General features: G+C 37.9%; 1 protein-coding gene across 13 annotated transcripts in view; it reads right to left on the bottom strand.

Moving 5' to 3' along the window:
• The window catches only part of ATXN2 (ataxin 2), a 128,367-nt gene that overhangs the window by 55,693 nt on the left and 54,576 nt on the right, over positions 1–18,098 (bottom strand). For 12 of the 13 annotated variants that reach the window (XR_009697385.1, XR_009697384.1, XR_009697388.1 and 9 more), the window contains 5 exons: positions 10,407–10,531; positions 7,717–7,808; positions 7,032–7,229; positions 5,383–5,561; positions 2,476–2,685 (listed from right to left, as the gene is read on the bottom strand). Coding sequence is in view for 8 of the 13 variants with exons in the window: in XM_061170028.1 (XP_061026011.1) it covers positions 2,476–2,685; positions 5,383–5,561; positions 7,032–7,229; positions 7,717–7,808; positions 10,407–10,531 (804 nt within the window). In the remaining 5 variants the exon portion in view is untranslated. The remainder of the gene's footprint in view (positions 1–2,475; positions 2,686–5,382; positions 5,562–7,031; positions 7,230–7,716; positions 7,809–10,406; positions 10,532–18,098) is intronic. The other variant, XM_061170034.1, reaches the window with a different exon arrangement.

The raw sequence follows: 18,098 nt of genomic DNA, 5'->3' as shown, positions 1-18,098 counted from the left end.
TCGTAGGCATATAAAAATAAATATAATAAAATGTTAATAGAGTTATAGCTACATGACGCAATAATTTTTATTTTAACATACACTTCTAGCCTTTTCCCTCAAATTTTCTACAATATATTACCTCTAAAATTCGGGGAAAAAAATTTTAAACAACAAACTATTGACCACGATATGTCTTTGTACTAGTAAAAAGATGCACATTTTCCTTCTTAAATTTCTCCAAAACCTTAATTTATCTACCTCTTCTGCCATGGTGAACAATTTCACGACCCATGTCTTACAACAGTCCTCACCTGTAGGAAGTGTCTCATACTTAACAGGCTGTGAACTGAAAATTCTACTGTGAAAGCATGACTTATAGACTAGAATAACTGACATTTGGGGAAGAAATTTGCACTATACGAATTGTCAAAATTCCACATCTATCAATTCTGTCACCCCATTAGCAATTTCTATTTATAAAGAAGTCTACTGTGCATTCAAACAAAACTGTCAGGCGAAAACAGTGGACACAATGACTCTTACCATAGAAACCTGACAGTGATAACTGGCAAAACTCATTCCTAATGCCAAAGCCAAGGCCCCTTACCCTTACCTTGCCAAACTCTTTATTTTTTATTTTATTTTTTTGGCTGCGCCACGTGGCATACAGAATCTTAGTTCCCTGACCAGGGATTGAACCCGTGCCCCCTGCAGTGGACGTGTGAAGTCTTAACCACTGGACCGCCAGGGAAGTCCCTTACCAAACTCTTTAGAATGTCAAATTAATTTGTGTCCTCAGTAGGAATTCAATCATGGGCACGATCTTACAAAGAATGTTAATGTTATATAATTTTCAACCGGAGATACAATTTATATTGAAGAATGAGTTAAGAACTGGGTATTTGCATATTTATACATAATTTTTACGTCCCTTTACAGAAAAAGACCAAGAAAGACAGCTGGCATAGCTCAATGAAATCAAACTCTAACTTAAAAAAATTCAGTCTTTGGCAATATGTAAAATTCTTTCAGAAACAAAATATATTCTCTATATTAAACACAGAAAACCACTATATTTAATAGTTTTATTTTGAAGTTCACATTTTAAAAATGCTTCAGTGTCACCTAACTACATGACTAGAAAACATATTTTAATTCAAATTATTTAAAAACAAAAACTGAATAACACAGCATCCCTGAATATGCAGAAGGTGTACTTTTGTGTGAGTCCTTACATCTAACTGTCGTGAACACGCTCACACTCACTAATGAGTTCTATTTTATCTAACATATTCTCATGAACATCACTTATGCAAACAATAGACCACAACAAATATGTCAACAGAATGCAGCTTTTCATTTAGAGGCCACCATCACAGGCACTTCTGAATAAGGAAGTCACCTTGAAAATCATGCTGTTCAACATGCTTTCAACATGTTGTTGAACACGCTGTTCAACAGCTAACAAGGTTAGCTGCTTTAGTCAAGATCACATGACCTCCCTGCCTGGATGACAACAATTTATTAAAAAACAGCCAACTAGTTTTCTCCAGGGAAGCATTTTATGCCAGAAAACTGTATTAGTCTCAACATAAGCAATATCAACTGTAATTTTAATGAACAAATCAGATTAAAATTTTAACATATCAAATACTCCGAAATAATGTCAAAGGTCATTATCATTCAGAAAAAAGGTTTTTTACTTATGCACGACATTTAGATTAAAATGTGACCTTTCTACAACACATCCATGTATCTGATATGTAGCAATGGTGGATTTAGCATCAATGAATGAGAACTACAGGATTTTATTCTTTTTTATTGACAAGGGAAATAAATAAATAGATAGATAAATAAATAAATAAAACCCTAAAGATTCATACATAGCTTTCTAAGATAAAAATTTTATCTTAGATCAAGAACTTCTTCCAGATTAAAGACTTTCACTATGAAATATTACAAAACTTTTTTTTTTTTTAATTCCCCAAACACAAAATTAAACTCTGTATTGTAATCTAAGAGTAAACACACAAAGGCAGCTACATGTAATGTCTCTCTCAAAAAGGACCCCTAAACCATCACTCCTGCCTATGGCCAACAGGCAAATTCACTAGTACCTTGGCCAAGGAGCTATAAAATGATAGGTTCTACAAAAAGTCCAAGACTGATGAAGAAAATTCACTGTTTACCATTAACCACTGTATACACTGTAAAGTGGAAGGGAGAAGGCCCTGGGCTGTAAAAGAGCATCATTACCAGGCAGAGACAAAACCCTCATTCTTACAATTCAGGATAGTTCATAGCTTCACACAGCATTTATCAAATTTCTCTCTAATGAACAAAAGGTTAATAGAAATAGTTTTAATAAACTGAAGTTAAAACACAGAAATTATAGGTTATTAAATAATGAAGAGGAAACTATTTTGTAATTATAAACTCACATAGGAGTTAAACAAAGACAAACAAAAACATGAACAAATTGTGGTATTGTACCTTCTGAAGACATGCGTTTAGGCATAGTAGAGACAGGAGCTGGAGAACCATGAGCAGAGGGGTGAGACGGGGGTCTGGATGGCCGCGAGGGGGGCCTGGAGGGCGGCCGTGTAGGGGTGGCTGCCCGAGGTGGAAGAGAGTTGGGACCTGACTGGTAGCGAGAAGGTGGGCGAGAGGAAGGAGATGGGCAAGGCGATGGCCAGGGAACACCTGACAGAACAAATGATATGAAGGAAAGTATAAAAACTAAAGAAAAAAATGAGGGAAAAAAGTAAACAGAAAAAAAAGTAAAATGACAAAAATGATTTCTTGTACATTTTAACCCTTTGAGGACAGTCATTTGACTTGTGATAAGTTTTAGCATAACTTAACTGACATAAATTCACATTTTACTTTAACCTCCTTAAAATTAAGTCTGTTTAAATGAATACACGTTCCCAAAGGGTTAATTAGGATCTACACATACTACTGAAGAAGACAGTTAAGACTTTGCCTACTAATTCTGCTTCTATAACTGTTTCTTGGTAATCAATTGTTAAAAGGAGTATAACATACACCAGATAATTTCACACAATAAATCACAAAACTCAGGAATAAGATTATAATTAAAAGTTTTAGCTTGACACATCAGCTATTATATCTCATTAAAAATGCTGGTTTCTTATAAACTGTCTGTGGTTTTCATCTAGTTTATACTTTAATGTAAGGTTGAGTTTGAAATCTCATTAAGCAGGTACATTTAAGTAGAAATACAACATTACTTCTACTATTTTCTAGAGTCACAGGAGTGACAGGTTAATATTCATTGCCTTTTCAAAACACATATTTTAATCTTATCAAATTAGAAAAAGGGGACCTTCTAAATAATTTATGCAGTTAAACATTCATCTAAGAGACTGCTTAATAAACAATGCAACTACAAAGCAGTCATCACCAAATAAACTGACACTGAGGGATATGCACAGGTCAAAATACAGCTAACATGTAACATGACATATCACTTACCTTAATCTTAGGAAACAGTCCAGGTCTCCTCTCCATAGGGTTCCACACACTTGAGTATCATACATTTCCCAGCCCCTTTCAGGTTTTTTATTTTGAAAATTCTGTTCATGAACAACTAAAATTCTTTACTCAGTGAGCAAAGAAATTTCACCCCCAATACAAATGTATAGAATACTCAAGAGTGTTCATTGGAGAGGAATTCTGGAGAAAGACTCAATGAAAACAAATGAAATTGGAAACTTAGTGTTCTCTATTTTTCTAACTTTCCAAACTTAAATACCTAAAATTGAATGTCCACTGTTAGCCCTGAGTTAGTAACTAACACACCACCAGTATTATTATTATTATTATGATGATGATGATGATGATGATGATGGCTGTGCTGCACAGCATGTGGGATCTTAGTTCCCCAACCAGGGATTGAACCCACGTCCCCTGCATTGGAACACCGAGTCTTTTTTTTTTTCCATGAGTAATTACAATTTTAATAGTAATATAAATAGAATCCCATGAGTTGGCATTATAACTACTTTCAAATAATAAGATAAAATTAATTTTAGGCTGATAAATTTTAAAAAGCTTCCCATTTTATTATTTTTTTTTTCAGCTATATGTATACATATATCCCCATATGCCCTTCCTCTTGCGTCTCCCTCCCACCCTCCCTATCCCACCCCCCTAGGTAGTCACAAAGCACCAAGCTGATCTCCTTGTGCGATGCAGCTGCTTCCCACTAGCTACCTATTTTACATTGGGTAGTGTATATATGTCCATGACACTCTCACTTCATCCCAGCTTACCCCCTTCCCCCTCTCCGTGTCCTCAAGTCCATTCTCTACGTCTGCGTCTTTATTCCTGTTCTGCCCCTAGGTTCATCAGAACCTTGTTTTTTTTTTTTTTTTAGATTCCATATATACGTGTTAGCATACGGTATTTGTTCTTCTCTTTCTGACTTACTTCACTCTGTATGACAGACTCTAGGTTCATCCACCTCACTACAAATAACTCAATTTTGTTTCTTTTTATGGCTGAGTAATATTCCATTGTATATATGTGCCACATCTTCTTTATCCATTCATCTGTCGATGGACACTTACGTTGCTTCCATGTCCTGGCTACTGTAAATAGTGGAGCACGACTGCCAGGGAAGTCCCCCAACAGTATTATTAATTACCATGGTTCCATACAGTCTATGGCACTGCTGTGTCCAATACCCCTGACTTGTATGAGAGATCCATGACCCGTGAGCTATATTTAACCTAGATACAGAGGTAGAATAGAAAAAAATATCTTCCTACCAAAGACGCAAGTTTCTGTATTTTACTTAAGCTAAACTACAATATTCACCCTTACACTAAGAGTTGTTTCTATTTTTTTTTAAGCACTTTTTTTCTTCACCATCTTCACATGACTCTTGGTTGTGTCTTGTATTGCAAGTTACCTCAAATCCTTTCTTGAAGTAAGCAGAATATAAATATATAAACAAACAGTTCATAAAAATGAATCTATATTAACCACTGAGTGTTTCACACAGATTGGGATTTTCCATGTAAACTATATCTAAATAATTTTATCATCCAGTATTTTTAAAATTGAGAACCTACCCAAAGTTTCCAATTTCTTCACATATGTGAAGTGTTTTTTTTGGCCAAGTGAATGTCTTTGGTTACATTTAGCACTTTATCTTAATACATGAGTATTTCATCATGCTAAATGCTGTATATGCCAATAACATACTAATTTTACTAATTTGATATCCACAAAGGCAAATTTAAATTAAGTGAAAACTACTCCACAGAAATCATTAAAGGTATGCATGTTCTTATCAACGATGTAAAACTGTAAATATTCAGAAAACTGTATTTGATGAATGACATTGACAAATTTGGTCAAAATACTTGCCTCCATTAACTACTCTTTGGTCTGAACCAGAATTTGGGTTGAAATCTGAAGTGTGAGAGGTGGATCTCGATGGCATGGAGCCTGATCCAGGCTGGCCCATACGCGGTGAATTCTGTCGCCCACTTCCCCAGGATATGACTTCTCTATTTCTTTGTCCAGGAGGAATATATTTATTTTCCCTGAAAATGAGAGATCCTTTAAATCATTTTATCCTAATAGATACCAGGCCAATGAAACATATCTAAAAGTAATTTAGGCAGAAGGGAATGCTTGTTATTAAAAGGTTAAACACTTAAAACCAAACGGCCCCACTTCCAGACACCCCTATTCTTCCATCTTACTCTAAGCTCTAGCCTCTGGCCTTTCCTTTCCCTCAGATAATCCCGCTAAGGACAAAATATAACAGATGTGTATTCATTCTTATCCACTTGGCCTCTTTATGGCTGTTTCTATCAATCATCATCTGTCTTCTTGAAACTGATCTTCCTTGGTTTTCTCTACTTTGTTTTCTTTGTGATCTCTTCTCTTGGTGGCTGTTCATTAGTTATTCATGGCTTCAACATCAATCCCCCAAATCCACACTGTCAGTCTCACAGTCTCAACATCTCTCCCTGAACACTTTAATTCAAATCACGACTCCTAAGCTGTGAGTGCCTTGAAGACAGAATGTGTATCTTATTCTACCAGGTATGTAGCAGGTGTTTCTCAACATGTTTATGAATAAATGCATAGAAGACCTGTGAGCCCCTCAAATGCAGTAAATTGCACAAATGGACTCACTCTATCTCTCCTCAAGCTTGCTCCATGTTTTCTACCGCCATTACCAGTACAACCACCAATCTGCTTGGTTATCAAATAAAACTCAGGGTCATCCCTGGTTTTTCTAACCTTTCTATCACTGGTTCTGGTCTCATTGGTTACCAAGTTCTCACACTTGAACTATTTCAATACAATAACTGATCTCTATGTCTCAGCCAGTTCTCAATGTCCCATAGTTGGTTCATGCCATCCCCTATCTACAGTGTGCTTTTTAACATGACACAGGAAGAATTTCACTACCTCAGTTCCTATCACCAACTGTTACCACTGCAGCCTCAACATACACCCTGTATTCCAGATATATGAAACAACTAGGTTTTCCCTGAACTGGACAAGTTCTTTCACCTGTCTTTCACCATGCAAGGAACTCCTCTGTTTTATGTCTCTTTGAGTGGCAGACAGATCTACTATCCTATCACAAAACATCGCCTCCTCTGTTAGGCATTCTCTCACCCCACGAAGTTATGCTAGTTCCTCCTCACTTGCATGTTTCTAGTACTTTGACCACCCCTCTAATCTAGGAAATCATAATGAACTGTAATTATATGTACTCCCCCCACAACCCGTTCATTATTCCTTAACAAGCTCTTCCAGACCTCGACTTGCTCATCACTGTATATCCAACACTTGGCTCCACAGAGGTGATGCTCAAAAAATACTTTCCAAGATTACTGTAATCTTTTCTCTAACAGAACCTGAAACCAACTCCATTTGCATTCTCTACCTAAGCTAGGTTAAAGGAAGATGAAATATAGTAATAATAATACACCTTCTCACACAGACCTTGAGTTGTGTATCCAAAATACTGCATCATGATTTCCTTTAAATACCTAGTGTTTATGTTGTGGCCCTCACGTTCACTGGAATTTCTCTGAACTGCTGTGTATTTTTCTTCTTCGCTCCTATCATCATTTTCCAGGGCCACCCGGGCTTTATACTGGGCACTTGATTCAATTTCTTCTGCTAACTGGTTTGCCCTTGCTTCTCGTTTTAAAAATTCTTCCGAGTTATCCCTTTCTAAGGGCACCCTGGAACATGACGAAAAGAAAAAGCAAAGTGAGTTTCTTTAAGTCATAGTTTACATATCTGTCACAATCAACTATTAAGAGAGTTCAGAGCTTAAAATGCTGGTAAAACTGTAAGAGAGCTACAGTCATCTATTTATTTATAAATCAAAACTTGATTTTTCTTCTGTTACCTTTTCCCTAGAGGAATATAACATTTCCAAAACTGGTTAAGTTGACTATTCCCCCATGACCTCTGCACTTACCAATTTAGAGTTTTTACAGTGTAAAAATGAAACAAAATTTATTTAGAGCAAAAAATTAGGGTATAAGTAAACTATATTTCCCTGTTTTAATGGGAATTTATCAGCGTAGGTAGTAAAAGGATAATTCTTTCACATAATCGTTTAACTTAAAATCCAACAGAAACATTTATTCAACATCATAATTTAAGTTGATGAAAATCAAAGGCAAATATGTATTAAAACAAAAGCAAACTTTTAAAACTCACGTATATGAAGATAGACTGCTATCATATGTAGACACTACACCATAATTTTCTTCATTATATCGAAACATATCATTGGGATCCCATCCATTAGACTAGAAGAAAATGAAGCTCATTTTTCAAAATGACAAAGTATTTGTCTTCTTTAATTCAGTTATACTCAATATCTACATTAACAATATCTCATACTATTCAAGCAAAATCTAGCAAAATTAAAAAACAGGCAAAAATTTGCTTTAAAAATGTCTTAAGGAAAAACTTTCTTCTACACATCAGCCCCTACAAGTTGGTAAATAACTACAGTCGAACCTTGAACAATTCAGGGGGTGGGGTGTTAGGGTCACTGACTCCAGGAATAGTCGAAAATCTGTAGATTCAACCAACCTTGGGATAGTGCATTACTACAGTCTTTACTATTGCAAAAAAATGCATATAAGTGGACCAGTGTGGTTCAAACCTGTGCTGTTCAAAGGTCAACTGTATACGAAACAATTATTTGAGATGTTATTAGTAAAAGTTCAGAACATTTTAGTTACTTCATAAAATAGCCTCAGGTCAGGGTTCTCTCCTTTCCCTACTCCCTAACGGTGACCTTTCTACAAGGTATTTACCTGAAATCTCTTTGAGTTGACTGATCATCAGGTCTGACTGATAGAAAGGGGTTATCATTATCCACGTCAGAAGAGGGCACAGCATCATCTGAGCAATGTTCATGGCAATTTCAAGACTAAAACTTGCCTCTAAGGTCACCCATTAACCTTGGCTCCCTCTGTGCTACTCCAGATAAAACTATAATGTAATTCCACCACTAAATCAACTACTTCGGCCTAACACATGTGGGTAGGAAATCAGTTACCTATGGAAGCTTTAAAATATGCTCTTTTAGTATATACTCCATGTAAAAAATTTAAACAGTGCAGAAAGACATCCAGTGAAAAGTAAAATCTGACAATCCCAGTGTGCACAGATAACCACCATTAACAACTTCTTGGGCATAATTCCAGACATTCTCTGTGCATATGTAAGAATATGATTATTATCATCAGCTCTCTTTTTTGAAAATTCTCTGCAACTTGCTTTTTCTTTCAATAAGTTTTAGATATCTTCCCAGAATATCTTTCTTTCCAGTGGACATACAGTACTTCAACTGAACGGAGGTACAATAAATCTATTTAACCCATGCCCTATTGATGGACAGTTAGGATGTTTCCTATTTTTCACTATTAGAATAAAATGCTGTGAAAAACATCCTCATACATAATTATTTGAAAGTCTTATGGATAAATTCTCAGAGGTAGAATTGCTGGTCCGAAGTGTATGTGTGGGGACTTCCCTAGTGGTCCAGTGGGTAAGACTCCACGCTCCCAATGCAGAGGGCCCGGCTTCGATCCCTGGTTGGGGAACTAGATCCCACATGCATGCCGCAACTAAGAGTCCGCATGCCACAACTAAGAAGCCCGCGTGCCGCAACTAAGACCCAGAGTAGATTAAATAAATAAAGTGTATGTGTGTTTTAAATTCTGATAAACATTGCCAGAATGCTCTCTAGAAAGCGTCTATCAATTTAACTGCTTCGCTATCAATTAGAAAAAAAAAAAAAAAGAGTGCCTGCTTTTCCATATCCTCCACAGAGGTGATGTGCTGCACAAACCTGAGAACCTTCACATTCAGTTATATATGCTTCTTTAAAAAGTTTGAAAATTAATAATGATACGCTGACTATGTATTTCCAGTTTTGCAACTAGACAATGACTTAAACATCAAACGCAGATTTGTTAAATAAGACTTTTCTGTAATATTCAATGAAAGATTCTTCATCCCTTTGAAATTTTTTTTTTTAAAGATTTTTTTTGACGTGGACCACTTTTTTACAAGTCTTTAGTGAATCTGTTACAATATTGCTTCTGTTTTATGTTTTGGTTTTTTGGCCATGAGGCACGTGGGATCCTAGCTCCCCGACCAGGGATCAAACACGCACCCCCTACATTGGAAGGTAAAGTTCTAATCACTGGACCGCCAGGGAAGTCCCCCATCCCATTCAAATTTTACTATCTAAACACTCATTTTTGGCAAGAGACTTTGCTTGTATCTCCACAGTTTAGAAACAGAATTTACAGAATCCTAATGACAGAATCATTATTAAGTATTTGATTTATAGATGATGTGTTGTGCGAAAAGTAAAAATAATATATGCCAAGAGGCTTCTGGAAATAGATTTTTGTAGAGAATGTTCCCAATTTTAAGACAAAGAAATTTACTTATTGCTTTAATTCTAATGTAATCTAACAATATATCTTAATAATGAGTGCCTCTCTGACAGACAAGAAGCCTAAAAGTCACATTTTGACCTCACCGCTAGGTAAAGTCAACAGACAAGACACCACTTTTCTTAGGCTGCCTTATTCTGCAGAGTACTCAAAGCAAAACATGCCAGCATTTCTAGTTTCCCATGGTTTCCAATTTAAATTTTTAAGTTGCTTATTAGGACTTACTTTAAAAACATACAAATAATTCATAAGCATCCCAAAGAAACATTTTTCTGTATATACTGCCTAGGGCGAAGTCTCTATTTACACAATAAAACTGCTACTTTAAATATATGCACAACAACATACTTAAATTAAAACCAAGTGATAGGATGTCATACCATATCACATGACCATAGCGTTACTAATCGAAAAGATTTTGCTTACAACATCATTTTCCAAAGCCTCCAGTTCCTCACTGGTAGTGAGTTCACCTGCATCCCAGGGCTCCAGGTCCTTCTCTTTGTGTTCACCATTCACTTTAGCACTGATAGCAGAGTCAGTAAAAGCATCTGTAAAGGATGGTTTTGGTTGAAAGATCATACAACCAGACAATGGGCTATGTGAATACATACATGGATTTATCAACAGAGATGTATGCTAAAAGATAATTATGAAAAGTGAATTTCTGATACAGAAAGAATAGCATTCATTAACAGTATGCTTTCAGATGTGTAATGCTTCTAATACTATAACCTTCAAAAAACTTAATTCATTAAATGGCATCACAGATGATTACTGGTGAAGGTGTGTTTTACCCATATAATTTTAAGCCACATGAAATGTTATAATGTATTCACACAAGTCATAAATTGTATTAAAAATAATTGCTTTATGTTTCAGAATTGATCCAGAAATTTTCTGTCAATCCATCTAAAACAAGATATCTTTTGTTTAACAGACCCAGTAATTAGATATGCCCTCAGAGCTCCTTCAGCCAAACGTATGTTGATCTTTTAACTTTCCAAATCCACGTCTACATGCAGGGGTCAGTATCCTAACATACCATTGCCATTAAGTAACTAAAGCCATTCGAAGTAACCCACCCCCACACAGAACCCGTATTTCCCTAGAGCCACTCCAATACAAAGCTCAGGCCCCACAGTGTTATCTGTCCCCAGAAGGTTCAGGTGGCAGGCCTACCTGGACTTCCTGTCAATACTTTCTCACCTAATGTATCCTCTCCTCCTCTGCTAATGTTACTGAGAAGCACTAGCTTGTGAGAGCAGAATGGCATTAGTATGCTCACCTGACAGGAACTATCTATATCATAGCTGCTGTCCAGAAAAGAAAATCTCTAGTTGGAAGTTAGGACCCAGCTAAATAAAGGTCTACTTGGGCAATGACAGTGTTAGGAAATGCTTTGGAGATACCAGCTTACATTTAGATGTCTGGACCTATAGGGTATCACCTAGCACAGGGCTGCGGAGTAATACTTCTGCTGATCTGGCTCTGCTAGAGAGTACTGGCTCCCAGTCACCATACCCTCACCCTTACTTCAAGCTGCCATCAAGGAGGAGGAGGAAGGGAAAAAATCGACACCTGTGTCTCCTTCAAAAGAGATAATTCCAGACGGATTTTTGATTTGGTACTGTTTCTATAACTGTCACTGGCTCCCCAGTGGGCAAGGTGATGGTGAAATAAGAAACTTGAGCCAGCAAATTTAGGCATGGCACTATAATAAGCCTAGCTAGCTCTTACCTCCTCTCATCTCAAACTACAGGTGGATAAGTGGATATGGGTGTGTATTCATGCACACTAGGGAATAAAAGCATAACTGCACCTATGGGCTTAGCTGCCAGCTCTATCAGGCAGCATGGCACCCGTTGCTAGCAATTATATAAGAGCCAAGAGCGTACCAAGGGGGATCCCCAAAGCAGCACGCCTCAGCTGGGAGTGGGATTAGCATTCACTGGAAGATGACTGCATTTTGGAAAAGCTAAGAGGTTCTAACCACTGATGTTATCTTCATAATGCCATCTTCAGCTGTAAGCCACTGATGGCCCTAAAAACTTGGCTTTATATGACACTTGCCTGAGTCAAGTTCTACTCTACATCATCTTAAAGTTACAGAAATTCTTGGTAAAACTGATTTTGCCATATGTATTTTCAAGAATGTGAAATGCTCCAGGAAAAACATCAAATAATGACTTACATTAGGTGGCTGAAATTCCCTACTTTAATTCTCACAAAATTAGAACAGAAAACTAGACCACAGAAAAATTACAAACCAGTCATGTTATCTTCTACAACAGGGGTCCTCAACCCCAGGGCCATGAACTGGTACTGGAACCAGGCTGCACAGCAGGAGGTGAGCGGCAGGCGAGCAAGAGAAGCTTCATGTGCATTTACAGCCACTCCACATCACTCCCATTACCGCCTGAGCTCCGCCTCCTGTCAGATCAGCGGCAGCGTTAGGTTCTCATAGGAGCACGAACCCTACTGTGAACTGCGCATGCGAAGGATCTCGGTTGTATGCTCCTTACGAGAATCTAATGCTTGATGATCTGAGGTGGAGCTGAGGCAGTGATGATAGCACTGGGGAGCAGCTGCAAATACAGATTATCATTAGCAGAGAGGTTTGACTGCACAGAGACCATAAGTGCTTGCAGACTCATATCAATACCCTGTCGGTGAGTGGCAAGTGACAATTAAGCTGCATCCGGTGGCAGGCTTTATAGGGGCAAGTGAGTTGATGTACTTCAATTGTACAGCTGTATCTGGTGGCAGGCTTTAAGTCAGAATCCGACACTTATTTTAGTCCGTGCGTGACCCGCCCATTATTTTAATTACCACTTCCATCTGCGCCTCTTTCCCGCACTGTGCACTTGTCTCAGTCAGTTTTGGTAAGCCCACAAGCTAACCCTAGCCAAAATGAGTAGAAAACAAACATCACTGGAGAGCTTCTTTGAAAAGGGGGAAAGACCCAATGATGAGACAGCAGAAGACTCTGAGACTGCCAACAAAAAGAAAGTTGCACTGAAAAGAAATTACCAAGAGTCCTACTTAAATTATGGGTTCCTTGCAACAGGTGATTCACATTCTCCAAGCCCACTTGTATAATATGTGGTGACCAGCTATCCAACGAAGCCATGAAACCTTCAAAACTGCTTTGCCACATGGAGACCAAGCGCCCTGCATTAAAAGACAAGCCTTTGGGGCTTCCCTGGTGGCGCAGTGGTTGGGAGTCCCCCTGCCAATGCAGGGGACACGGGTTCGAGCCCTGGTCTGGGAAGATCCCACATGCCGCGGAGCGGCTAGGCCCGTGAGCCACAACTACTGAGCCTGCGTGTCTGGAGCCTGTGCTCCGCAACGGGAGAGGCCGCGACAGTGAGAGGGCCGCGCACCGCGATGAAGAGTGGCCCCCGCTCGCCGCAACCGGAGAAAGCCCTCGCACAGAAACGAAGACCCAACACAGCCATAAATAAATAAATTTATAAAAGAAAAAAAAAAAAAAAAGACAAGCCTTTGGAGTTTTTCAAAAGAAAAAAACATGAACACGAAGAACAGAAGCAATTACTGAAGGCCACCACTTCATCAAATGTGTCTGCACTGAGAGCATCATTCTTAGCGGCAAACCACATTGCTAAAGCTAAGAAGCCCTTTACTATTGGTGAAGAGTTGATCCTGCCTGCTGCTAAGGACATTTGTCGTGAACTTTTAGGAGAGGCTGCAGTTCAAAAGGTGGCACATGTTCCTCTTTCGGCTAGCACTATAACTAGATGAATTGATGAAATAGTAGAGGATGTTGAGGCACAATTGTTAGAGAGGATTAATGAGTCGCCGTGGTACACAATCCAGGTTGACGAGTCTACCGATGTAGACAAGGCAACAACGCTTGTTTTTGTGCGATATAATTTTCAGGAGGATGTGCGTGACGATATGTTATGTGCACTTTTGTTGCCAACCAACACCACAGCTGCAGAACTATTCAAGTCTTTGAATGATTACACATCAGGAAAACTCAACTGGTCATTTTGTGTCGGTATATGCACGGACGGAGCGGCTGCCATGACTGGACGGTTTTCTGGTTTCACTAGTCGGATCAAAGAGGTTTCTTCTGAATGTGAGTCTATACACTGTGTGTCATCCATAAAGAAATGCTGGCTAGCCAAAAAATGTCACCTGAACTTAACATTTTGCAGGATGTGATTAAAATGATCAACCACATTAAAGTACATGCCCTTAACTCACGTCTGTTCACGCAACTCTGTGAGGAGATGGACGCAGAGCACACACGTCTTCTCTTATACGCCGAAGTGAGATGGCTTTCTAAAGGTAGATCACTGGCCAGAGTTTTTGAGTTATGAGAGCCGCTCCAGAGATTTCTTTTAGAAAAACAGTCACCACTGGCAGCACATTTCAGTGACACAGAATGGGTCGCAAAACTTGCTTACTTGTGTGGCATATTCAACCTGCTCAACAAACTCAATCTGTCACTTGAAGGGAGAATAACTGTGTTCAAGTTGGCAGATAAAGTGGCTGCATTCAAAGCTGAATTGGAATTATGGGGGCAACAAGTGAACACTGGGATTTTTGACATGTTTCAAACATTAGCAGAGATTTTGAAAGAAACTGAGCCAGGGTCTTCTTTCTCCTAGCTGGTGCATAATCACCTATCTCAGCTTTCAAAAGAGTTTGAGCATTACTTCCCAAACACAAAAGACCCCCGAACTGGGAAGGAATGGATCCGCGACCCATTTGTGAATAAACGAGGTGAATCAACTTTGTTCGTGCTAGAAGAGGATCAACTGCTTGAGATCGCAAATGACAGTGGCCTTAAAAGTATGTCTGAGACAACTTCAAATCTCCATACGTTCTGGATTATTAAAGTCAAGGTGCAATATCCTGAGACTGCCACAAAAGCACTGAAAAGCCTGCTTCCATCTCCAACATCCTATCTTTCTGAAGCGGGGTTTTCTGCAGTGACAGCAACCAAAACGAGATCACAGAGTAGACTGGACATAAGCAACACACTTTGGGTGTCACTGTCTCCCATCACCCCCAGATGGGACCATCTAGTTGCAGGAAAACAAGCTCAGGGCTCCCAATGATTCTGCATTATGGTGAGTTGTATAATTATTTCATAATATATTACAATGTAATAATAATAGAAATAACGTGCACAATAAATGTAATGCGTTTGAATCATCCCAAAACCATCCCCCACCCACCCCTAGAAAAATGTCTTCCACGAAACTGGTCCCTGGTGCCAAAAAGGTTGGGGACCGCTGTTCTACAAGAAGTAGTGGGATTATTAATTCATATTTAAGATCCTGTTAATGTTTTAATCACACTAGTTTTTGAAAAGCATGTATTTAAATGAGTAAAGCATTTACTTAGATGGAAACCCAGCATTAAATATTTTTTTTATTCAAGAAATTAAAACCCAGAACAATAGATGATTTTTTTTTAACAGATCACATAAATGGACTTTTATCATTGGAGGGTACGTGTGTTATGTCAAAGTATTTAGGAAAGACTAGGGACTGAGCCAAGCTGTCCTCAAATTGAAAGACTGAAATATACAATAAAAATAGCTTAAATATATTTCTATCAGTATTATTTTAAACAAAATCAAAAAGAATCCCGAACAGGGAGCCAATGTGAAAAAGCAAGCATTTAAAACTTCACTGAACCAAGCTATACTCTGCTAATTACAATTTAGGTGGTATTAAGAGGCCATTATTAAACAACCTAATTTTTTTAATGCTACATTTTCATCTTAAACCTTCTGTTTACAATACCAACCTTATAAAGGAATTAACTGTTCACAGGATGTTACTTAGCATCACATTTTCCTTTCAGGGCAGAAAAGCGGGGCAGGGAAAACACAAAAGTATGTATCTATTAGTAAGGAATGATATTCCTTAATTTAAAAATTTCCCCCAAAGAAAGTCCCTTTTCAAAGATGAGCAAATGACTGCTGGTGGGAATGTAAACTGATACAGCCACTATGGAGAACAGTATGGAGGTTCCTTAAAAAACTAAAAATAGAACTACCATGTGACCCAGCAATCCCACTACTGGGCATATACCCTGAGAAAACCATAATTCAAAAAGAGTCATGTACCACAATGTTCACTGCAGCTCTATTTACCACAGCCAGGACATGGAAGCAACCTAAGTGTCCATCGACAGATGAATGGATAAAGAAGATGTGGCACATATATACAATGGAATATTACTCAGCCATAAAAAGAAATGAAATTGAGTTATCTGTAGTGAGGTGGATGGACCTAGAGACTGTCATACAGAGTGAAGTAAGTCAGAAAGAGAAAAACAAATACCATATGCTAACACATATATATGGAATCTAAAAAAGAAAAAAAAAAAGGTTCTGAAGAACCTAAGGGCAGGACAGGAATAAAGACGCAGTCATAGAGAATGGACCTGAGGACACAGGGAGGGGGAAGGGTAAGCTGGGACAAAGTGAGAGAGTGGCATGGACATATATACACTACCAAATGTAAAATAGATAGCTAGTGGGAAGCACCTGCATAGCACAGGGAGATCAGCTTGGTGCTTTGTGTCCACCTAGAGGGGTGGGACAGGGAGGGTGGGAGGGAGACGCAAGAGGGAGGAGATATAGGGATATATGTATAGCTGATGCACTTTGTTATACAGCAGAAACTAACACACCATTGTAAAACAATTATACTCCAATAAAGATGTTATAAAAAAGAGCTTCAGAAGAATCTACCATCATTAGTAAATGTAGTGCTTTGATTCAAGTCTGCTCACAAGAATAAATCAAAGTTAACTGTGAAAAACATGAGGCAGGTTTGAAAGCGATGAAACAATAATGCACATGTCATAAAAAATATGCAAAGTTGAAATAAAGTTGATATAAATACCCCCCAAAAAATAAATAAATAAAGATGAGCAAATGGTTTAGGGAAAGACGTGCATAAGATGTGCAGAAGTAGAGAATCAGCAAAATGAGGCTAAAGTGTCAAGATGGCGGGGAAAAGCCTGATCCTAAATACTGTATTTCAGGTCAACATAGTATCATTAGTTAGAAGGAAGTGAGACCTGGATATTCCATTCTACACTATTACCAGTATCTACTACTGTAAATCCTCAATATGTTATTTTATTAACAGCCATGTTCGGATTTTTGAAAAATCATTGTTGGTATTAAATAGTAAAATGTTATTGCCAGGATTTCTGCAAAATTCAGAAAATCAACTGGCTATAATCTAATTGCAATTGTGTGAATTTGTGTGCAGATTTTCCAATGCCATAAAGTCAGAATATATTAATTTTCCATTATCCTCTATGATAAGAAGCAAAAGCATTATAAAAGCAAGAAGCAAGAATACAATGTGACTGGCAGAAAAACGTTACCTGTTTCTGAAGGAACTACAAGCACAGAAAGAAAAAAAAACAATAAAATGATCAGATAATAAAATATAACGAAGATGTGCTTCATTCCCTGCCTTATGACATCCAATTTAGGGAAAGGGGGAGACAGAGGGAAAGGGCATAATATTGTCCCCTGCCTCTAAACCTTCCCTTCCTTCTGATTCAGGGCAGAAACCCAGTCGTTCTGAGCCAGTGCTGCCACCTGGTGGTAATCAGAAAGAAATGTCTCAACCAATGCGCAGCCTCTCTCTTAGGCATTCCTCAGCCCCACACCCAGGAAATAAATGTTCTCTGCTCAACTTTTCCTCTTCTATCAATATATCCTCAGTCAATTAGGACTGTGAAAAATCAAAATTGTCTGAGATTTTTTTAAATGGCCAGAATAGTGGTGAAAAAAGTAATGTGCTAGTGACATGCTTTAAGTTAATAAAAATAAATTTAAAATTAAAACTACAAAATGACATAAAAGTGAATGAAATTAAAAAATCATTATCAGACTTGACATCAGAAGCCCTCAAATGTACTTTCAGAAAAGTCTTCACCAAAATCCTCAGCTACCCATTTCACCTCTCAATTAAACTTTTTCTCAAACACTGAAATTCCAGATAAATAAAAAAACTTATTTCAATGATACTGTTCTGTTCTGATCAATTATTAATACTGTGACATTTTTCAACAATTAAAAAAAATATTTTCTTGGGCTTCCCTGGT

This window comes from Eubalaena glacialis, chromosome 15, assembly GCF_028564815.1.
Source record: "Eubalaena glacialis isolate mEubGla1 chromosome 15, mEubGla1.1.hap2.+ XY, whole genome shotgun sequence".
In the NCBI taxonomy this organism is placed as follows: Eukaryota; Metazoa; Chordata; class Mammalia; order Artiodactyla; family Balaenidae; genus Eubalaena; species Eubalaena glacialis.
Note: the sequence above shows the minus strand (reverse complement) of the source record. Positions and strands in the feature narration are given on the sequence as shown.